The sequence below is a fragment of the Myxocyprinus asiaticus genome, chromosome 39, assembly GCF_019703515.2.
Source record: "Myxocyprinus asiaticus isolate MX2 ecotype Aquarium Trade chromosome 39, UBuf_Myxa_2, whole genome shotgun sequence".
Taxonomy (NCBI): Eukaryota; Metazoa; Chordata; class Actinopteri; order Cypriniformes; family Catostomidae; genus Myxocyprinus; species Myxocyprinus asiaticus.
This window is the reverse complement of record NC_059382.1, coordinates 25,853,873-25,876,558: the sequence shown is the minus strand read 5'-3', so window position 1 is coordinate 25,876,558 and position 22,686 is coordinate 25,853,873. Positions and strand designations below refer to the sequence as shown.

General features: G+C 37.3%; 1 protein-coding gene across 1 annotated transcript; it reads right to left on the bottom strand.

Annotated features, from left to right (window-relative positions):
- Positions 1-266: 266 nt before the first annotated feature.
- On the bottom strand, positions 267-21,429 carry coq8b (coenzyme Q8B). The gene is made up of 15 exons (XM_051678669.1): positions 21,328-21,429; positions 19,930-20,108; positions 12,514-12,849; positions 8,840-8,906; positions 8,623-8,694; positions 8,387-8,506; positions 8,131-8,216; positions 6,027-6,167; positions 5,776-5,857; positions 5,554-5,647; positions 4,955-5,096; positions 3,989-4,096; positions 3,557-3,622; positions 1,473-1,559; positions 267-1,319 (listed from the first exon to the last, which is right to left on the bottom strand). Coding segments are annotated over exons 1-15 (1,878 nt in total). The 5' UTR covers positions 21,329-21,429; the 3' UTR covers positions 267-1,022.
- Between the last annotated feature and the right edge of the window lie 1,257 nt (positions 21,430-22,686).

Genomic DNA, 22,686 nt, shown 5'->3' with positions numbered 1-22,686 from the left:
CAAAGACTTAAACTACTTCAGTCTGTGTGCATTGAATTTATTTAATACACGAGTTTCACAATCTGAGTTGAATTACTGAAATAAATGAACTTTTCCACGACATTCTAATTTATTGAGATGCACCTGTATACATATACCCAAAAACTTGGGACACTATTGTTTGTATAGCTGCTGTTAGAATAAAAGCTTATGTCTTGTTTATGACAAAGTCATAAATTTTTTGCTTTTAGTGCAGTATATACACCACATTTTATACCTAAAACAGCTTCAAATTTTCAAAACTTTATTTATTACAAATTCATGAATAAATGTAATTATAACAACTGTATAATGATACCAATAAAAGCTAACTGCTAATGCAGTTAGCAGCAATGACATACAGCCTTGAAAATGACTTTTGCTAATTCTAATTTCCCATCTAATTCTCTTGTTAGATTTGTATCACACATCACAAAGACAAATTTTGAGATGCAGTTCTCTCCACTGGAGCAAAATTGTTGTATTCACTGTATGCAATGTCACAATTTTAAAAGCTGGGTACTGATCATAGCAGTGACTGTCTTCAGAAAATGTAAATAGTTTTTGTGTTCTCAGTGTTTCCTGTTTGATAAACCAAATGAAAGAACATTTTTTTAATCATTTGAAGAATTTAATAAAAACACAATTGATGGGCACATTGAACAGTCCAGCACAACTGTAGTATGGAAAACTTTCAGGGCATACCAAAGGTATACATATAAACCTCTGGCACCCATTCGTTTATAATCCAACATCTTAATTTAAACTTCTTCAGTGAATATATTTTCACACATAAACCACACAATAAAATCACTTTAATAATACACACAAAGTATGCAAGTCCTTGGAGGTAAAGCAGTGAAGACCATTCAGTACACCGCACCACTACGGAGTTCCTGAGAGCAGTCCCATTAACGTACGCACCAAGACATGGTACTATCGAGTTGCCTTCCACTTTAACATAGTACTTTATAGTCCAAACTCAACATGTCTTTTTGTAGGTCTTAGGCCTGGGTGCCTCTTTCCTGTCGCCGTTGTTTGTAAGCATTGTAAATATCAAGAAACATGTTCCGGCAAGAAATGCGGGCCTTTAGCTTGGAACATATGAGGAATGAGCCAGCCATTTTGCGGTGTAAAGAGTAAGACTCCTCTGGAGGGGGGGTAAGACGGTGTTGAAGCATAACGGGGATCAGGCTCTGGATGCGCTGTGTTGTACTCTGAGTGCCAAAGTCAAACGCATCGGCTGAAGCAAATGCTTCGCCAAGGATCATAACCGCCTCCACATGTGCATCTTCGAATGCCTGAAAAGAATATAACGCTTGTTAAAAGGGAACAGTGATGAAGAAAATAAGTTTTGATTCTGGAGGGAAATCACAAATAGTGGATAGAAAGTATGCAGACAGAAAAACTGTGGGGGATAAATATTATACAGTACACCATGCAAAGCCTCAAACCTTGGCTTCAAAACCAGTAAGGAACTTCAGGTCCTTAGATTTCTGCAGGACAGTAGCTCTGTCTCCAACTGAGGCTGCATGAACCACCTTGAATGACAAAAAAACACATTTCATTACACTGTTTTATTTACATTTACAGAAACAGAAATTTGTCCAACAAAAGTCAACAAAATCTGCAGTATCGCACTGCCAAGTTTCTAGAGTAGTATAGAAGCTAGCACAGAAGAAAGAGACAGACAAAGAAAGTTTTATTTTTATTAAATAAATAATAGATAGGAAGTGCCATTAGTGACGGAAGAGAGTCCACACCTGAAGTTTATGGTTCCATCCAGAATTTTACTAAACTATCTATATACAGTGCTGTGACAATGTATTTGCCCCCATCCTGATTTCTTCTATTTCTGTGTATTTTTCATACTAAATTGTTTAGATCTTCAAACGAGATATAATATAAAACAAAGGCAACTTGAGTAAACACAAAATATTTTATATATATATATATATATATATATATATATATTTATTTATTTTATTTTTTATTGAAGCAAAAAAGTTATTCAACACCTATATCACCCATATGAAAAACGAACTGCCCCCTTAAACTTAATAGCTGGTTGTACCACCTTTAGCAGCAACAACTGCAACCAAACGCTTCCAATAACTGGAGATCAGTCTTTCACAACACTGTGGTGGAATTTTGGCAGAACTGCTTTAGTTCAGCCACACTGGAGAGTTTGAGCATTAACTGCCCGTTTAAGGTCCTGCCACAGCATCTCAATCGGGTTCATGTCAGGACAAGGCCACTCCAAAACTTTAATTTTGCTTCTTTTGAGCCATTCAGAGGTGAACTTACTCCTATGCTTTGGATCATTGTCTTGCTGCATAATCCAGTTGCGCTTGAGCTTCAACTCACGGACTGATGACCAGATGTTCTCCTTTAGGATTTTCTGGTAGAGAGTAGGATTCATGTTTCCCTCAATTATTGCCAGTTGTCCTGGCACTGAAGCAGCAAAGCATTCCCACACCTTCACACTACCACCACCATGCTTGACCGCAGGTATGATGTTTTTTTTTTTTATTCTGTGTTTGATTTACACCAGCTGTAACAGGACCCCAGTCTTCCAAACAGTTCCAATTTCGACTCATCAGTCCACAGAACATTCTCACAAAGAGTTTGAGGATCATCAAGGTGTTTTTGCAAAATTCAGACGAGCCTTAATGTTCTTCTGGGTAAGCAGTGGTTTTCCCCTCACCACTCTTCCATGGATGGCATTTTTGACCAGTGTCTTTCTGATAGTGGGGTCATGAACAGTGACCTTTATTGATGAGAGAGAGAGGCCTGCAGTTCCATAGATGTTGTCCTTGGCTTTTTTGTGACTTCCTGGATAAGTCGTCGCTGTGCTCTTGAGAAAATTTTTGGAAGGTCGGCCACTTCTGGGAAGGTTCTCTACTGTGCCAAGTTTTCTCCATTTGGAGATAATGGCTCTCACTGTGGTTATTTGGAGTCCCAGAGTGTTTGAAATAGCTTTGTAACCCTTCCCAGGCTGATGTATTTCAATCACCTTTTTCCTCATCATATCTGGAACTTCTTTCGACCTTGGCATAGTGTGCTACTGGGTGAGACCTTTTAGCCAATGTTTTGATTGAACAGGGCTGGCAGTAATCAGGCCTGGGTGTGCTTCATAGATTTGGGGATTTAGTAACTAAGGGGGCAAATACTTTTTCAAACAGGCCCAGTTGGTACTGGATAACTTTTTTGCTTCAATAAATAACATTATCATTTAAAAAGTGCATTTTGTGTTTACTCAGACTGCCTTTGTTTTATTTTAGATTTTATTTGAATTTTTGAAGCAATTTAGTATGAGATATACACATAAACAGAAGAAATCAGAAAAAAACTTTCACAGCACTGTAGTTATACTGTACCCATATACCCATATACTGTATTTGCCAATCAAATTTTCCTTTACAGATAGGAATAGAGAGTATAACATAAATAGCAAAACTCTAAAGGCTATTTTTCTCCTTTTCTCTCTTTACTACCCACTACTATAAGGTATAATGCAAAAACAAATATTACGCACCTCTATATAGTCATCTGTGAATGACTCTGGATAATCTCGACAGGCTCCAAAGTCCAACAGAAATATCTGGTATAATGAAGAACAAATGACAAAGGTGTGTAATTTGTCTGGATCCACCAGACTACAGGTATTTATACCTGGGTTCAAATAAACACTCCGATAAGGAAAGGTGAAAAAATCTGTTCAAATACATCAGAATCTACATTTTCAACACACAAAAGAATAATAAGATTCACGTATTTCAATTTCATAACAAAATTCCATCACACTCAATTGAGTAATCTTATAAAATAAAATACATTTAATTTTGTTAAACATTACAAAATTCAATTTGACAGAATTTTGCTACAAAATTGAAATGTGTACATCTTAATAAAAGGCAAAAATATTTTGAGTGAAACGTCTGTTATCATTGGCTTGGTGGTTGCTCACCTTGTTCTGTTCACTATTATAGAAGAAGTTGGCCCAGTTAGGATCTGTCTGCATGAAACGGAACTCAAACAGCTCTCTCAGGCACAACTGCAGGATGTTATAACATATCTAAAGAATGAAGGGGAGGAAGAACAAATTATTGAGAATTGTAATTGTCCTGTAATCAAAATGAAAGATAAATAAATGCCTATACACTTCCAAGCCAGGAAAAATACTATAGAGAGTGGCCCAAAAAAAAAAAAAACCGGAGCCACTGTGTTTGATTGCTCATATCTTAAAAATGCATAAAGGCGTTTCCCTGATTTTTGGCATATTTCTACGACTTTTTGTAAACAAAATGACATCTCTGTGACGTCATTGTGAGCAACAACTTGCTACAAATAAATAAATAAGTAAATTGTTTGTATTGAATGGACCTAAAGAGTTGAAATATTCTTCTAAAAATCTTTGTGTTCTGCAAAAAATTAATTAATTAATTTTATTTATCACACATTATACATTTGCACATATACAGTGAAATTCTTTTTTTCACATATCCCAGCTAAGCTGGGGTCAGCCATGTTATGGCGCCCCTGGAGCAGATAGGGTCAAGGGCCTTGCTCAAGGGCCCAACAGTGTCATCTTGGTGGTGCTGGGCTTGAACCCCTGACCTTCTGATCAGTAACCCAGAGCCTTAACCGCTGAGCCACCACTGCCCCCAAATATGAATCAGATGTGAAATTAGCAAGTCAAACACATCTGGGATGGCATAAGGGTAAGTAAATGATGAGAGAGTTTTCATTTTTGGGTGAACTATCCCTTTAATAAGTCAACTATTAGGTACCACAGTAAGCCAACCACAAAATAATGAGATGTGTATATATAAAAGTAATTTTTCACATTCTAGGTGCAAAATAACTACACAAAACGGTCATGGATTGAACAAACATAACACAAACATGTCTAGCACTTGACTGTTCAACCCACCTCATTTCTAGTTTCCTCATCCAAATCAACACAGCGGTCCAATGGAACTCCATTAACTAGTTCCATGGAAATCACCCGACGACACGACAGCTCATCAAAGACCTCAGGGACTTCAAACACTGGATCTCCTTTAAGCATGTTCCTATAAAAGACAATCAATACCTTATGGTGCACGATTCAAAAGTTAACAGGACAGTTCACCCAAAAATGAAAATGCTGTCATAATTTATGTTGTTTCAAACCCAAATGACCTTTTTTTTTCTGTGGTAAACAAAAGGAGACTTTAGATAGAATATTAACGTCTCTCACCATTCACTTTCATAACATGGAAAAAAAGGTGCAACAAAAGTGAATGAGGCTAACATTCGGTCTAACATCTCCTCTTGTGTAATGACACAAGGGTCAGTAAATGACAGAATTTTAATTTGGGGGAATTCTTTGCAATATCTTTTTTAATTTCAGTTTAATAAATTTTTAATATCAAAACATGCTGTCATTTACAGTATTTACATTTGAACAGTCAACCAATAAAACTGACTAGATTAAATTTGATACGTTCAAGTAACATACCAGTCAAAACTTTCACTAACTGCATGTACCTAAAGCGTTTTGCACACTCTGCCTCTCTCTTGTAGTCACACTCCCATGCAAGCTCCCTCTGCAGAACCTCGAGACTACTGTCAGCAAATAAACCTGTTAAAAAAAACAGAAAAAACAGCAACTACTGACATTCCAAATATCCCAATTAATGTGCATGATTGAAATAAATATGCATACTTATGCATTTTGTGCTTTTTAAACTCCCATATCAAAATGCTCACCATCAGGTAGCATAACACTCATCTTCAGAACAGACATGAGATTGTTGATGTCACTATGAATGCTTTCAGCAACACCAGGATACTATGAGAGACAATAACCAAAAAAGACTAAATAATTGTCATTTTGTTGAAACACATCAAAAAGACATTAATTAGCCACTGGCAAAGCAGGTGCCTGCCACCTGATCCTGAACCAAGATTTTATTAACATTAAATAATCTCTTCCTTAATTAAAAAGATCACTTGAATACCTGTATCTTCATAGCAATTTCCCTTCCATCCAGCAGAACTCCATGATGCACTTGGCCAATGGAGGCAGCAGCAAAAGGCTTCTCCTCAAATGATGAGAGCTTCTCATTCCATCCAGATCCTAACTCCTCCTCAAGGACTTTCTGCACAAGAGCCATCAAGACAGATATCATCCACTGAGATATCAAAGTGAACACCATCTGGTAACTTCCAGTTATAGTGTGGCTGTCTGACAATTTAGCAGCTGTATGCAGCACACTGGTGCCCCATTGTGGCTCAAAGACGAAACAGTCCATGATCATTTCTCTCTTTTATCTTTCAAGCTCATTGCAGAATGGCTCTTATAAAAATTGAAATAGCTTGTTAGCAAAAGGAAACTTTCAGCATGGTGCTCATTTGTCAAGATAGTTAAGGCCATTTTATTAGTTCAGTAAATCAACATTTTAGTTACAGTTTGCTAAAAAATCAAGTAAGAAAATGCTCTTCATAGACAATCAGTGTTAATCTTGTCAACGAAATTAGTGACAAATGTTCGCTGATTAAGTTTTTTTTTTTTGTCAAAGATAACGAGAACAAGAAAATAAATATGCATCATGACAATAATGAAAAGGTTTTAATTAAAACGAACAGTTGCCAAAATTATGACGAGTAAAAATAATACTGCAAGATATTAACAATGCACTAACACTCTCTTTCTTTCTTTAATTTATAAGAAAGAAAAATCAAGAAACAAATTATTCAAATAATCCAGTTGAATGCCTGTACAATGGACTTTACTACAGGGTTAATTACCTAATTCAAACACAACAGATTGCAGATTTAAGTTGCAATTTTATGTTTATGTTGTAGATGTAGCTGATTAATCTCATTTATGGGTTGTGTTTGAATTAGGTAATTAACCCTGTAGTAAAGTCCATTGTACAGGCATTCAACTGGATTATTTGAATAATTTGTTTCTTGATTTTTCTTTCTTATAAATTAAAGAAAGAAAGAGAGTGTTAGTGCATTGTTAATATCTTGCAGTATTATTTTTACTCGTCATAATTTTGGCAACTGTTCGTTTTAATTAAAACCTTTTCATTATTGTCATGATGCATATTTATTTTCTTGTTCTCGTTATCTTTGACAAAAAAAAAAAACTTAATCAGCGAACATTTGTCACTAATTTCGTTGACAAGATTAACACTGATTGTTGTCTATGAAGAGCATTTTCTTACTTGATTTTTTAGCAAACTGTAACTAAAATGTTGATTTACTGAACTAATAAAATGGCCTTAACTATCTTGACAAATGAGCACCATGCTGAAAGTTTCCTTTGACATTGACAATGAAGCGAATGAACAAGTGAGCTTGAACTAAGTTACGTGCTAGTCAGAATACGCAACTTGCATTATGAATACACCTTTTCCTTAAATACTCCCTACAAGTAACGGAGTATCCTAAACTGTCTAAATATGAGAAATTCACAGAGGAAGTTCTAAAAAGTAGCCAATACTTCAGTATATATTCATTACTACAATTTCAGGAGCTCGGGTTTTCAGGACAGTTTTCTCATGTTATTTAGACTTACATAATAATCTTTCATGTTTGAAACATGTTTAAATAATTGTAGGTAGTTTATACAATTTCAAAATATTTGAGTATTTAGTTAAAGTTTGGTCTGTTACAGTTTGATACATGTTTTTGACTGTGACGAGGAGGAGGGCGTGGCCGGGCCGTGATGGAGCACGGCCGGCGCTGAATCAGCTGATCAGCGGGAGAGCAAGATAAGGGGCAGCTGGAGATGCCGGTTTGAGAGAGACGCACACGGCCGCATTGCATGTGTTTGTTTATGTTTGTTTTGAGTTCATTTATATCATAGTTTATGTTGACTGTTCAGCCGGTTCCCGCCTCATCCTTGCCCATCCTTTATCTGTTTCATTGACATTTTGCACATTATTGTGAACTAAATATGTTATTTTTGTCAACTAAAATGATATGCCATTTTAGTCAGAATAAAACAGATTAAAATGAATGAATATGACATGATGAAATATTGACTAAATTTAAAAGGTCAAAAGACAAACATTATGACTTAAGTAAAAAGAAGCAAGCATAGTAACTTACATGCATTTGCCAGGCTGGCATGAAGTCTGCACTTTGTCGAACCCTCTCAAATATTTTCTGCAGTTGTGGGCTAATGAAGCTATTATCTATAATGGACATAAGACACATTACGTAATTAGCAACATTACAGATTTTCCTACTCAATCTTTTGCCTTAAAAATACTCTAAATAATAGTGTGTGTCACATACAAAAAGTCAGGGAACATCTGGTTAGCCCTGAATGAATTATTATTAAAAAAAAAATTGAATTCTGTACCCTGAATACTTAGCATCTGTCCAATCTTGAGAGCCGCTCCTCTAACCTTACACAAGGTGTTCACTATTCTCTCTGCATTGGCCTCAGACAGGAGGGGAGAGTCTAAAAGAGCCCCCATATCTGAAAGAGAAAAAGAGCAGAACTTTGACTAACAGAGTATGCTCAGAGAGAGAATGGCCTAATAGCTATTCATTTTGGGTACGACAAAAAGTGGGTTCAGATGTACCACACATTACCTGAGCGTTTTCCTCCAAAAGACTGTTTTGCCACTTCAGCAATGGCTCCAATGCCAAGTCCAACAGCTAATCCTACAAAAGAATACAGCAGTGTTATTACAGTTATGGAAATTCAAAACATTATTATGTTGTACAGCAGCAGTCCTAAAACATTTGCAGTAAAGAGAAACGATGCAATTCAAAAACTGACCTAAAATTGAAGCTGAAAATCACTGACCTCCAAAACTGACAAGTCGACTAATCCGTGTAGCGGGAACCTTCTGTTCTTTGGCTCTCTCGCTAAGCTGCAAAAAATCAATATCATACTCATCATGAAAATGAAAAAGAACTGCTAAGATTCTATTTCCACAGGAGGCCTTAGAGGACAGGTAGGGAATTTATTTTCCGAAACAGGTTTGCACTCTCTCACAAAATGTTTTACATTCCCTTGAAATAAGTTTTACGTTCCCTCGCAATACCTTTATTCATACTTTACTAAAATTAACCATGGTTTTCCTACAGTAACCATAGTTGAACTATGGTTAAAATAATAAAACCAAAGTAATAATACAGGAACCAAAACTATGTTAGAAAATAAAAATAATTAATTCATCATTACAGTGCATCCGGAAAGTATTCACAGCGCTTCACTTTTTCCACATTTTGTTATGTTACAGCCATATTCCAAAATGAATTAAATTCATTAAATTCATTTAAAAAAAATGAAAAAAAAATGAAAAAAAAAAAAAAAAATCACATGTACATAAGTATTCACAGCCTTTGCTCAATACTTTGTTGAAGCACCTTTGGCACGAATTACAGCCTCAAGTCTTTTTGAGTATGATGCTACAAGCTTGGCACACCTATTTTTGGGCAGTTTCTCCCATTCTTCTTTGCAGGACCTCTCAAGCTCCATCAGGTTGGATGGGGAGCGTCGGTGCACAGACATTTTCAGATCTCTCCAGAGATGTTCAATCGGGTTCAAGTCTGGGCTCTGAGTGTGCCACTCAAGGACATTCACAGAGCTGTCCCAGAGCCACTCCTTTGTTATCTTGGCTGTGTGCTTAGGGTCGTTGTCCTGTTGGAAGATGAATCTTTGCCTCATTCTGAGGTCCAGAGCGCTCTGGAGCAGGTTTTCATCAAGGATGTCTCTGTACATTGCTGCATTCATCTTTCCCTCGATCCTGACAAGTCTCCCAGTTCCTGCCGCTGAAAAACATCCCCACAGCATGTTGCTGCCACCACCATGCTTCACTGTTGGGATGGTATTGGCCAGGTGATGAGCGGTGCCTGGTTTCCTCCAGACATGACGCTTGCCATTCAGGCCAAAGAGTTCAATCTTTGTTTCATCAGACCAGAGAATTTTGTTTCACATGGTCTGAGAGTCCTTCAGGTGCCTTTTGGCAAACTCCAGGTGGGCTGTCATGTGCCTTTTACTGAGGAGTGGCTTCCGTCTGGCCACTCTACCATACAGGCCTGATTTGTAGAGTGCTGCAGAGATGGTTGTTCTTCTGGAAGTTTCTCCTCTCTCCACAGAGAAACGCTGGAGCTCTGTCAGAGTGACCATCGGGTTCTTGGTCACCTCCCTGACTAAGGCCCTTCTCCCCCGATTGCTCAGTTTGGCCGGGTGGCCAGCTCTAGGAAGAGTCCTGGTGGTTCCAAACTTCTTCCATTTACGGATGATGGAGGCCACTGTGCTCATTGGGACCTTCAATGCTGCAGAAATGTTTCTGTACCCTTCCCCAGATCTGTGCCTCAATACAATCCTGTCTCGGAGGTCTACAGACAATTCCTTGGACTTCATGGCTTGGTTTGTGCTCTGACATGCACTGTTAACTGTGGGACCTTATATAGACAGGTGTGTGCCTTTCCAAATCATGTCCAATCAACTGAATTTACCACAGGTGGACTCCAATCAAGTTGTAGAAACATCTCAAGGATGATCAGTGGAAACAGGATGCACCTGAGCTCAATTTTGAGTGTCATGTCAAAGGCTGTGAATACTTATGTACATGTTGAATACTTATGTACATGTGTACATGTGATTTTTTTCGTTTTTTATTTTTAATAAATTTGCAAAGATTTCAAACAAACTTCCTTCACATTGTCATTATGGGGTATTGTTTGTAGAATTTTGAGGAAAATAATGAATTTAATCCATTTTGAAAATAAGGCTGTAACATAACAAAATGTGGAAAAAGTGAAGCGCTGTGAATACTTTCCGGATGCACTGTATATACATATATATATATATATATATATATATATATATTAAATGGTTAGTTTTATTGAAGTACTAGTATAGTGCTTGTCTTTATTCTTTGTATGCCTTTTATAATAACATGCTTGTCTTTTGTCATAAAACACCTTAAGGAGCTACATTTAAAGGCACTATAAAAAAAAATATATAATGTTTATTATTATTATTATATTATTATTTAATAATTTATTATTATTATAGTTTATTATTATTATACACCATTGTTAATTTGTGGTTTTTAAAACCATCGTTCTTACCACAACATTTCTTTTACATGGTTACTGTAGGTTTACTATAGTGAAAACATAGTTCATGTACCACAAATTAGCCATGGTGTTACTATCATAATACTGAAGTTACCATGTGTTTTAGGCAGAATGATTACGAATTTTTTTTACCATAGATTTGGTTTAACTCTATGATTACTATGCTTTTACTACAATATCATGGTTAAAGTTTGGTTACTGTAGTAAAACCATGGTTAATTTTCATACGGGATGGATAAAGGCGTTGCGAGGGAATGCAAAACTTATTGCGAGGGAATAGGGCTGGGTACTGATACAGATTTCCCAATTCGATTCGATTCTGATTAACATGCTCTCGATTCGATTCCGATTTTGATTAAATTAAATTCAATATCGATTTATATGGGTATATTTCAGTTATAATGTCCCTTTTGTTTACATATGAAAGAAATTATGTCCTAGCTAATGCTGTTAGTTATGCAGGGGACTCTCTACCTAGGTACATTACAAAAATATTTTATTTTACTAATAATGTTTTATTCGTTTTTCATATTAGTTTTTGTTACATGTTTATTGCTTAAATTGCTAAATTTTTACTATTTACAAGTATTTACACTGATTTGTTGGACATGTTATAGAAACCGGTACTGTCTCTTTAAGAAAACCGGCATTTCTGTAAAGAGTACCTGTAAATGAGCGCATGTTAACGAGAGAGACTCGAACGGCTTTTTCTCATCTATTCTATGCAAGATTAGAATTAAATGTTTATTTTTTATTGTTTTTGATCAACAACTGACTGTAGAGAACAGAAAGGTTATTAAAAGAGACAGTATTCAATGACAAATTGGTTGCATGGATCTCGTCTTGGACACACATTACACAAAACAACTTTTACTCTCAACACGCAGCGAAGGGATCTTGCTGCTTAAGACTTCACCACTAAACTACACCATCACCTGTGAGTGAAATCTGAACATTTACCAGCTAATTGCCACATATATACATTTTTGTCACATAGCATGAATTTTGGTTGCAAACGCGAGTGATTTCCTATCATTGTAGTGGAGGATTGCGCATAGGTTAAAAGATTGATCTTGGGATTTAAGAATGGATATCAAGATCGTTCAAATGAAGATCGCGATGAATTGGAAAATAGATATTTTTACCCAACATCTTATTAATCGTTATTTATGTAATTCTTTTATGTTAAAATATTTACTCATTTTCTGGTTTAATATGTAGAAAAGCAGATTAACAGTTATACAAATTAAATCGACAAATACATTTCATAATGCCAGTAGAGATTTTTCTGAACATATATTATCTGTCAAAATTGCTATAATACACAAACAAAATTATCTGTTGAAGTAAGTCTCTCTATCATTAACATACTTTAATTCACCTCACCTTCTGTCGAACAGGTCTGGCAATGATCTGTTTCGCCTCCCTTGCCTTTTTAATGTCCTCGGGACTTAGCCTTGCCACCACAGAATCATGAACAAGCCTATTGTTGTGAAAAGGGACTGATACATGCAAAAATCGAGTGCTTTGACCAGGCCATCCTGCTCTTTTAACCGTGCCATTAGATGCACCAGCAGGCGTCTCTGACATCCCTGCAACATTATTGCCATCAGTGCTGGAAATGTCTGGGGGAAGTTCAGAGCCCACTGCCCACTTTGCTGCTTCATCCGATTCCATCTCCTCCCATTTCTCAATGTCAGGAAACTCCTCAGTCTTGGGTATCTGATAATGTCAATTCAAATAAAACATAATTAGTAAAGTAAATACACTACATGGCCAACACAAAGGGGACACCCCTTTCTTTTTTGTGATTAACATTTTATTAATTTTCAAAACAAAGAAAAACAAAACATATATACAGTGAATCGACATTAACACCCACTACTTCCCCTCCCCAATCAAGAACCCCACCCCAAACGAACATCCCAGTGGTCTTACATAAGTACACACATTTACAGAGAATAAAATAATAAATAAATATATACATGTGTATATATATATATATATATATATATATATATACACACACACACACACACACACACACACACATACATAAACATACACACACACATATATATATATATACACACACACACACATATATATATATATATATATATATACATATATATATATATATATATATATATATATATATATATATATATATATATATATATATACACACACACACACACACATACACACACACACACACATACATACACCTATAATAAACATACAACTCTAAACTATACCTCTCTCTCCACAGACCCACTGCGAGAACCCCCCAAAAATGTCAAATATCTACCCCATTTCCCAATAAAAGAATCCCATATCCCCAGCCTTCTACATGATACCTCTTCGAAGGCTGACACCCTTCCCATCTCTTCGCACCACTCCTGAATTGAGGGTGCTCCCACCGACTTCCAACCCCTTAAAACAATCTGCCTGCCTAGCATCGTACTAGTGAGGATCCAATTGTTTATGTATTTATCACCTACGTCAATGACCGCCCCATCACCCAAAACACAGAGTCTGGGGCAAAACGAAATCCGAATGCCCAACACGTCACACAGAACACTCTATACCTTCAACCAAAATTCCTGAATCTCAGCGCACCACCAAAAAACATGGGCCATGTCTCCTTCCTCTGATTGGCATCGCCAGCAGGTGGGTGTGTCTTTAAGACCAAGCCTATACAATTTAGAGGGGGTCCAATAGAACCGATGTAAAATCTTGAATTGTATAAGGCGCACCCTTGCATCTCTCGATGCAGTTTTTATGTTTTTTAAAATCCTAGCCCATTCTCTCTCCTCCAATTCCAGTTTAAATCTTTCTCCCATAATCTCTTGAGAGTGGTTGAGACTCCGTCCCCCAGACTCTGAATTAATAAGGAGTAATACACTGATGCCTCATGGCCCTTTCCAAAAGCAGAAATCACCACTCCTAGAGTATCTGCTGCTTTAGGGGGGTGTATGCTACTCCCAAAAATAGTACAGAGCAAATGGCGTAATTGAATATACCTAAAAAACTGAGATCTGGGGATCCTAAAATATTGAACCAGATTTTCAAAGGATCTCATCACACCGCTCTCGTAAAGATCACAGAGTGAATTAACCCCCCTCGCAATCCACTCTGACCAACAAAAAGGGGACTTATTAATGCATAGTTTGGGGTTTAGCCATAGGCTCGAGGCAACATTTAGATAAATATCTGAATTAAACACTCTGGACACTTTTGTCCATACTGAGTGTAAATGTGAAATAATGGGGTGTGATTTAACTTCTCTATTTAGTTTTATGGAAAGGCTGTGCAATGGCAAAATAGGGGCAAGGAGTTCTTGTTCAATGCAGAACCAGGGAGGGGCTCTTTCAGGTGGAAGCGACCAATGAGCCAAATGTCTGAGACCGAATGCATAATAATAAAACAAAATCTTGGGTAGGCCTAGCCCACCTTTGTCAATCGGCCTATGTAATTTATTGAAATGTAGTCTGGGGCACTTACCACTCCAAATGAAAGACTTCGCTATGCTATCAAATTGCTTGAAATAAGAGAGGGGGACATCTACAGGGAGAGACTGTAGCAAGTAGTTACATTTTGGAATACAGTTCATTTTAATAACATTAACCTTCCCAATCTTCGATAAATGTAATGAAGCCCACCTGCTCACATCGCTCGAAAACCTTTTTATTAAAGGGTCAAAATTAACTCGGACTAAATCAGACAAATTTGTTGGGAATAAAATGCCCAAATACTTAATGCCCTGTTTGGGCCACTAGAAGGCGCCTGGCTGGAAGGCCGTTACTGGACAGTATGCTGTCAAAGCCAAAGCTTCGGATTTAGACCAGTTGATTTTGTATCCTGAGAACTTGGAAAAGGAATTAATAATTCTGTGGAGGCAAGGCATAGATCTAGTAAGGTCGGAGACGAATAATAAAATATCATCTGCATAAAGCAGAAGCTTATGCGCCATACCTCCCTCCATCACCCCTGGAAAATTATCATCTTTTCTTATCGCGGCTGCTAATGGTTCCAGGGCAAGACAGAACAATAATGGGGAAAGAGGGCAACCCTGACGGGTGCCCCTATCCAGAGTAAAATAATATGAAATTAATCCATTTGTTTGTACTGCTGCTACAGGGTGTTTACAAAGTAACTTAATCCAACCAATAAACGTACTCCCGAACCCATATATTTCCAAAATCTTAAAAAGATAATCCCATTCTACCATATCAAATGCCTTTTCGGCGTCAAGTGAGATGGCAGCGACCGGAGTCTGATCATTCGCCACTGACCACATGATGTTGATGAGACACCTAATGTTGTCAGAAGAGCTGCAGCCCCGAATAAACCCCACCTGATCTATATGTATAAGAGATGTCATAACCTTACTTAATCGGTTAGCCAAAATTTTAGCCAGAATTTTTACATCTAGCTGGATCAGGGAAATTGGATGGTAACTTTTACACTCGTTTGGATCTTTGTCTTTTTTAAGAATCAGACTGATCCGGGCTTGTGTCATGGTTGGTGGAAGCTTTCCATTCTTTAATGATTCAGTATAAACTTCTAACAAAAGTGGAGCCAGTTCTGTAGCATAAGATCTAAAAAATTCAGCGGCAAAACCATCTGGCCCCGGAGCCTTACCAGTAGGTAGGGACTTGATTACCTCGTCAAGTTCCTCCAAGGTTATCTCAGAATCAAGAGAGTTTTTTTGCTCATTCGTCAGTTTAGAAAGATATAATGGTTCCACAAAGTTTCTAATATCTTCATCAGTAGACGAAGACGTGGAACTATAGAGATCAAGATAGAATTCTTTAAAAGCATTAAAGATTGAGAGCCACCAGCAAATTTCATCACCAGCAGATTTCACTGAGGGAATAGTAGAAAAAAACTCTCTCTGCTTAATATATCTAGCCAAAAGCTTCCCTGCTTTGTCCCCTGACTCAAAGTATGACTGTCTTGCCCTGAACAACCAAAACTCCACTTTCTGAGACAAAATAGTATTATATCTATATTTCAATCGGGTCAATTCTCTGAGGCCATCAGATGACATACAGCGCTTCAGCTCTGCCCCGGCACTTTTAATATTTCCTTCCAACTCCACAAGTTCTCGTGCTTTGGATTTTTTAATGAATGAGGCATACTGTATGATCCGACCCCTAAGAACTGCCTTAAGTGCCTACCAAGCCACGCCCACAGAGGATACTGAGGACCAGTTGGTCTCCATATAAACACTGATTTCAGTCTTTAACATTTGTTGGAAATCAGGATTTTGCAAAAGGGACACATTAAGGCGCCAACTATATGATTTCTTTTTCTCTGTATATGGCAACACCTTTAAACTCACCAGAGCATGATCTGAGACTAAGATATTTCCAATTGAGCAAACAACAACAGATGAAATGAGGGATTTGGATATAAAAAAAAAAATCTATTCTAGAATAAATCTTATGGACTGATGAAAAACCTTTGAAATCAACCTTTGCCCCTGAATTTCAGCTAAAACAATAATGACTCTTCCTAATTTATCCTTAATCTGTTTGAGACATTTGAATTGTAGATGTTTATTTACCAATATAATGACTCCCTTGCTCTTACTTGAGCCAGCACTAGAAAAAACATGTCCACCCCATATCTTCCCAAATTTTTCAGCTTCCTGCAGGGAGAGATGCGTTTCTTGAAGAAACACTATATCATATTTCTTACGTTTAAGAAAAGTAATAACCTTCCTTCTTTTTATGGGGTGCCCCAACCCATTCACATTCCATGTGGAGAGAGAAAGTACACTCATATTAACATTTGACATTTTGATATAGTAGAAAAAATAAATTGTGTCAAAAACAAAATTATACAGACCACATTCTCCATTAGTGAAACAATCAAACCCTGAACTTCCCCCGAACTTCCCCCGAACAAAACAAACATAAAAAAGAAAAACGTGCGCTTCAACCCCACGCACGACAGTGCCAACCGGCGACAATCCCTCTAAACTCAAAAGGTCCATGAACGCCCATGAGTCCCCATGACAACTTTGCCATCGGGTTACTCAATTTTGCCTTACAAATTTGTGAGGCACAATTACATAACAGAAAATACTTTGTAAAATAAGCCCAGTCAATAGGAAAAATGAACACAAAGAATGTGTAGATTCATTCACAGAACTGTCTCAAAGGTGTGATCTTCCACAAAACAAATTCTTGCTGATATAAAACTGTTCAGATTCCTCGGACAGACAAACGAATGTTCAGTGAGCCGGCTGTTATGAGTTCAATGGATGAAGTAATCATTCCATTGTCTCGTAAAAATACTCAACAAAACAAACCACAGCCAGCAGAAGGAATAAGCACAAAGAACGAACAGATTAATCCACAGCTGTTCCAAATGAGTGTTATTCAATAAAACAAGCTCCAGCCGCTAGGCGGAACCAACACAAAAAGAAACAAAACCGGCATCCCGGTTCCCCGGATGGTTGAGTCAATTCACTCAGAGGCCGCATAAAAGTATATACCATGATTACACAATCCGTCAACTCCATAAAAGACATCCTTTGTGTGAGCATGTAGATATTTTGCGGTCATCCGCAGTGTCCACCCCCAAACCGGCCTGGAACTTCAATGCAAAAGTAATCTTTCATCAATGCAAAAGTCTCTTCAAGGAAAAGTGTTACTCACAAAACAAGCTCCAGTCGCTTGGTGGAGCCAACGCAGTTTACTCAGCCAATGATTCAATAAAAGACATTGCCTGATTTGGAAATGTAAATACTTTGCGACCGACCTTCGTTTCTATTCTCAATTTGGCCGGGAACATCAGAGCAAACGAGATATTTTTCTGGAACCGATCGCGTTTCTCTCTTGTCGAGTTCGCAAAGTCCGGGAACAAGAAAATATTATGGTTCTTCCAAGAAAGCTTCCCTTTGCTCCTCGCCCGGCGCAACACCAGATCTTTATCAGATGATCTCAGAAATCTGGCCAGAATCGATCGGGGCCTGTCTCCCTCAGCAGATCTGTGAGCAGGGACTCTGTGAGCTCGCTCGATTTCCAGCTTGTGGCCTGTTATGTCGAGCAGACTCAGGAAAAGCTCGTCTAGGAATTTCACCATATCTCTGCCCTCCTCATGCTCAGGAATTCCAACAATTCGAACATTATTCCTGCGGCTTCTATTCTCAAGATCTTCAAGCTTTTCAAGAATACGTTCCAGATCAACTTTGGTCGCGGGTGGATTAGCGGTTAATTCCCTCTCCGAAGATTCCAGAAAATCGATTCGTTTCTCAGCATCCAACACTCTAGTAACTATCTCAGAGAATTTTATTTCCATCGCCGTAATCGATCAATGTATTACAACGAGATCCTCCAAGTCAGCAAGAACCTTCATCAACATCACGGACATGTTGGACAACTGACGCTGGATCTCCTCTCCTGCCGCGCCATCCAAATCGAGTCCCCTGTTGGGGCTTTCATCCTGAACACGTAAGTGTCTTTTAATGTCTCCAGAGCCCGAGGATTTTGACTTCTTTGCCATGTTTTGCCTCAAAGAGCAAATGTGTAACTGGGTGTATCAAATTTCACCAAATTATAACATGAAAATAATAAAACATTTTGGAAAGTGCGCAGAGCTCGTCGCTAACACGTCTGCTTCTTGCATGGTGTCACGTGACCCTCATGAAATTGCATTTTTAATTATTTTACAAGCTGTTGTCACTGTTTGAAATTTCATACACATTTTTAACAAAATATTCACAAGGTTTGAACCCAGTAATGAAAATTAGGGCTGTCACGATTATGAACTTTTTCTGACGATTAACTGTCAAACAAATAATTGCGCTAATGACGATTATTTGTCTGTTTTAGGGTTATGACGAATAATTGTCATACAAACTGTCACTACGTGTGCTTCTTGCACACAAAGCCATTTATACAAACTTAGCTTGTGTCATATGATAAAATAAGGGTATAAGATCTCTTTTTCAGGCTTCAAAAATGTATGAATGTCAATCAAATATAAAATATAAAGGTAAACATTTAAAAAATTAATTATATTTTAAGTATCAAAATATTTCTTAACTCAAATATATCTCTCTTTTTTGTCAGATTTAGTCTTCGTCCATTTTTTGTTTTCACAATTTTTTATTTTTTTTTGGAACCCAGCCAAACTGAATAGCTATCATATAATATAATATTATATTATGCAATAGTAAAATACAGTATTTCTGCCTTAAATTCTTCATACTTTTACACATTATTTTAAGGCTCTCTGATTAAATCACAAGCCCTCTTATGAAGGAGGACTTTGAGATTCTTTTTCTTGCATTTTATCATCTTCACAGAAATAAAGTGGGCATCTCCTCCTCTGTGTCACTGTGTGTCATTAACACTGCATGAATGAACCCACAATTACAAGGAATATTTGCCATTACACGGTAGTTATATTGAAGTGAAACTGGAGCGCTCTGCGTTCACTATTAAATTAATATGTTTATACCTCGTTAACATTTTCGCAGTTTGGCACGAGCCTCTGTAGACGGTGCGCACATCAGATTGCTCGAGAAGCGGTTCATCTTTACGTGCTCTCAAGAGAGCTGCTCGTGTCGTCCGTGGTGTGGTTTCACGAGATGCACGGACTCCAACTGAATGAGACACAAATGCGTTTTCCTGAACGCTCTTGAGACACAGCATCCAGGGAAAGACGAGGCTGAGGCCTTGTTTGGTCCTCAGATTTAACAAAAGTATAATTACTGCGTTGTACCTTTGCAGGTCAGTATAAATGTACAGTGTAGTAAATCTTTCAGGGTTTACTTACCACGTCTCCTCCCATCACAGTGCCCATCACACCCTCGACTGTCTCCTGGGCGGCTTTGACCCCTGCACCAAAGGTCGAGTTGCAGGCCATCAATCTGAGCTGTTCACCCTGAGTGGTGGCAAAAGCAGTGCCCACCTTGCCAGCCCCCCTCAACACCTGGAGTACTTCTGCCAATGTCACTGAAAATCACAGGAGCAGAGGTCAATACAAACCATCACATCATTACATTACTGCAAAAAATAAAAACGACAACACAGCCAGCTCAACTGACAAATTTCAATTATATAACTGGATTTAGACATTTATCTAATTTTCATTTTGCTTCCCATTATGAGTTTACACTTTACATTACAATTTTTCTAGGACAGGATGTCCAATTAGTTTTGGTGTACACACAGTTAAAGGAATAGTTCACTCTAAAATGAAAATTCTCATCATTTACTCACCCTCGTGCCATCCCAGATGTGTATGACCTTCTTTCTTCTGCAGAACACAAATAAAGATTTTTATAAGAATATCTGAGCTCTGTAGATCCACATAATGCCAGTGAATGGTGACCAAATCTGTGAAGCTCCAAAAAGCACATAAAAGGAGCATAAAAGTAATCCATACGATTCCAGTGGTTTAAACCATTTCCTATGAAGCGATCTGATCGTTTTTGGGTGGGAACAGACCAAAATATACCTCTTTTTCGTATAAATCTTGACATCAGCATTCTCCTTGGCAATCGTGATTTCAAGCTTGATTACACTTCCTAGCGACATCTAGTGCTCTGTGCAGGTGTCATGCACTAGGAAGTAATCAATCTTGAATCATGATCCTGCCTAGAGACTGCAAAGGCAAGATGTACAGTCAAAAAGGAGTTATATTTTGGTCTGTTCTCACCCAAAACATATTAGATTGCAGTAGACATAGATTAAAACACTGGAGTCGTATGGATTACTTTTATGCTCCTTGTATGTGCTTTTTGGAGCTTCAAAATTTTGGTCACCGTTCACTTACTTTGTATGGACCAACAGAGCCGACACATTCTTCTAAAAATCTTTGTTTGTGTTCAGCAAAACAAAGAAAGTCATACACATCTGGGATGGCATGAGGGTGAGTAAACGATGAGAGAATTTTCATTTTTGAGTGTTTCCTCAGTCCCATTTTATTGACATGATAAGTATTAATGGATCATTCTCATATTAAAAACTCTATCATGTTGGTCAGATCGACATGATATAACTCATTATGATAATACACTTGTGTTATAAGCATATCGATGTTTCATTCAACTGCACTGTTAATAATACAAATAATAATAATAATAATAATAATAACAGCTACTTCTAGCTTGTCTTTAAGAATGCGTTCAGCAGTTTTTATCCTCGGTGTATCTAATAGCAATATACTTACTCGTGTTGAGAGATTGGATCCTTCTGAGCGTTTGTGCGTTACTGTCCTTTCCACCCTACACAACACCACTAACTGTTTTGCAACCACTACCGGACACGGAAAGGCTCCGGTGATTGACAACCCCCACAGCCAACCAAATTCACAAATAACAAAACCAGGTGGGCCGCATCTGCTTACAACCAATCATGAACGGATACCAAACACGTTTAACCTGGTAGCCATAGTATCAGTTTGACAGACACAGAATCTTTTCCATTCAGGTCAGTCAGGGGGCGTGTCTGATGTAGCTCATTGGCCAATCAGCAAGAGGAAGGTAACGCTGTACTGGCATGGTTTTAAAACCACATGCTTATGCAAGGTTATAAAACGAGAATGCTGAGTGTTTTGACCGAAGCACAGCTACTGCTACAGGCAGAACAAAGTGACTTTTATTTGACATTACAGATAGATTAGTAGCCTAGTATCAAAAGACTTCAAAGTATATGGGTGATTCCTTATCGATGAACTTTTCTGTCCCTGATGATTTTAAAGAGAATTTGTGTCTTTCTTTCTTTCTTTCTTTTTTTTTCTGATTGGATAGATTTTATGCTTTTGTCTTATTCAGACTTTTTTATTTATTTAGGAAATATTTTTGTATTATCCTCTATAATAGTCCCCCTAAAGTCTTAAATGATTGATTATAATAACTTTGAAACTTTAACTGTGTCTAGTTATTTTACCTGTAAAGTAAAATATTTACCTAAAGTATTTACCTATTTACTTTTGTGTAAAAGTTTGTCTATTTAGGGCTTGACCCCAACCCAGACTTTATCATTTAGCCAGTTTATTTAATTATTTATTTCTAATCCTCCATTATACATTTATAAAATGTAAAAATCACAAAGAAATTTGTACTCTGCACTTTTTTCTTTAGAAACTAAGAAATTATATTTTAAATATGTTTGGCAGCCTTTATTGTACAATTACCAAATACTGAAATCCAACTGAAGATTAATAAAGGTCCAGATCAGAACTTTATTTCAGGACATTTTGAAGTTGACCCTCTAATTGAAGAATCACCCACATACACAGAAGTATCTTTAGTTAAAGAGATAACTTCGTAATTAACAAACCATGTGTAACACAGATCATTAATTCTGTGTCCTATATAGGCTATATGATTGAAGATGATTGAAAATATATGAATCAATATGTACATTAAATGATCTGCAATTCATTAAATAATGCAATAATGTTTATTAAAGTTGTTAATGACAGTTTTATAAAAATGTTACCCACTGTTCATTAACTCACACTGTCTTTTTATCAATTTTATTTCACAGTTCCCCTCTTCACCTATGACATTTTTCATACACATAC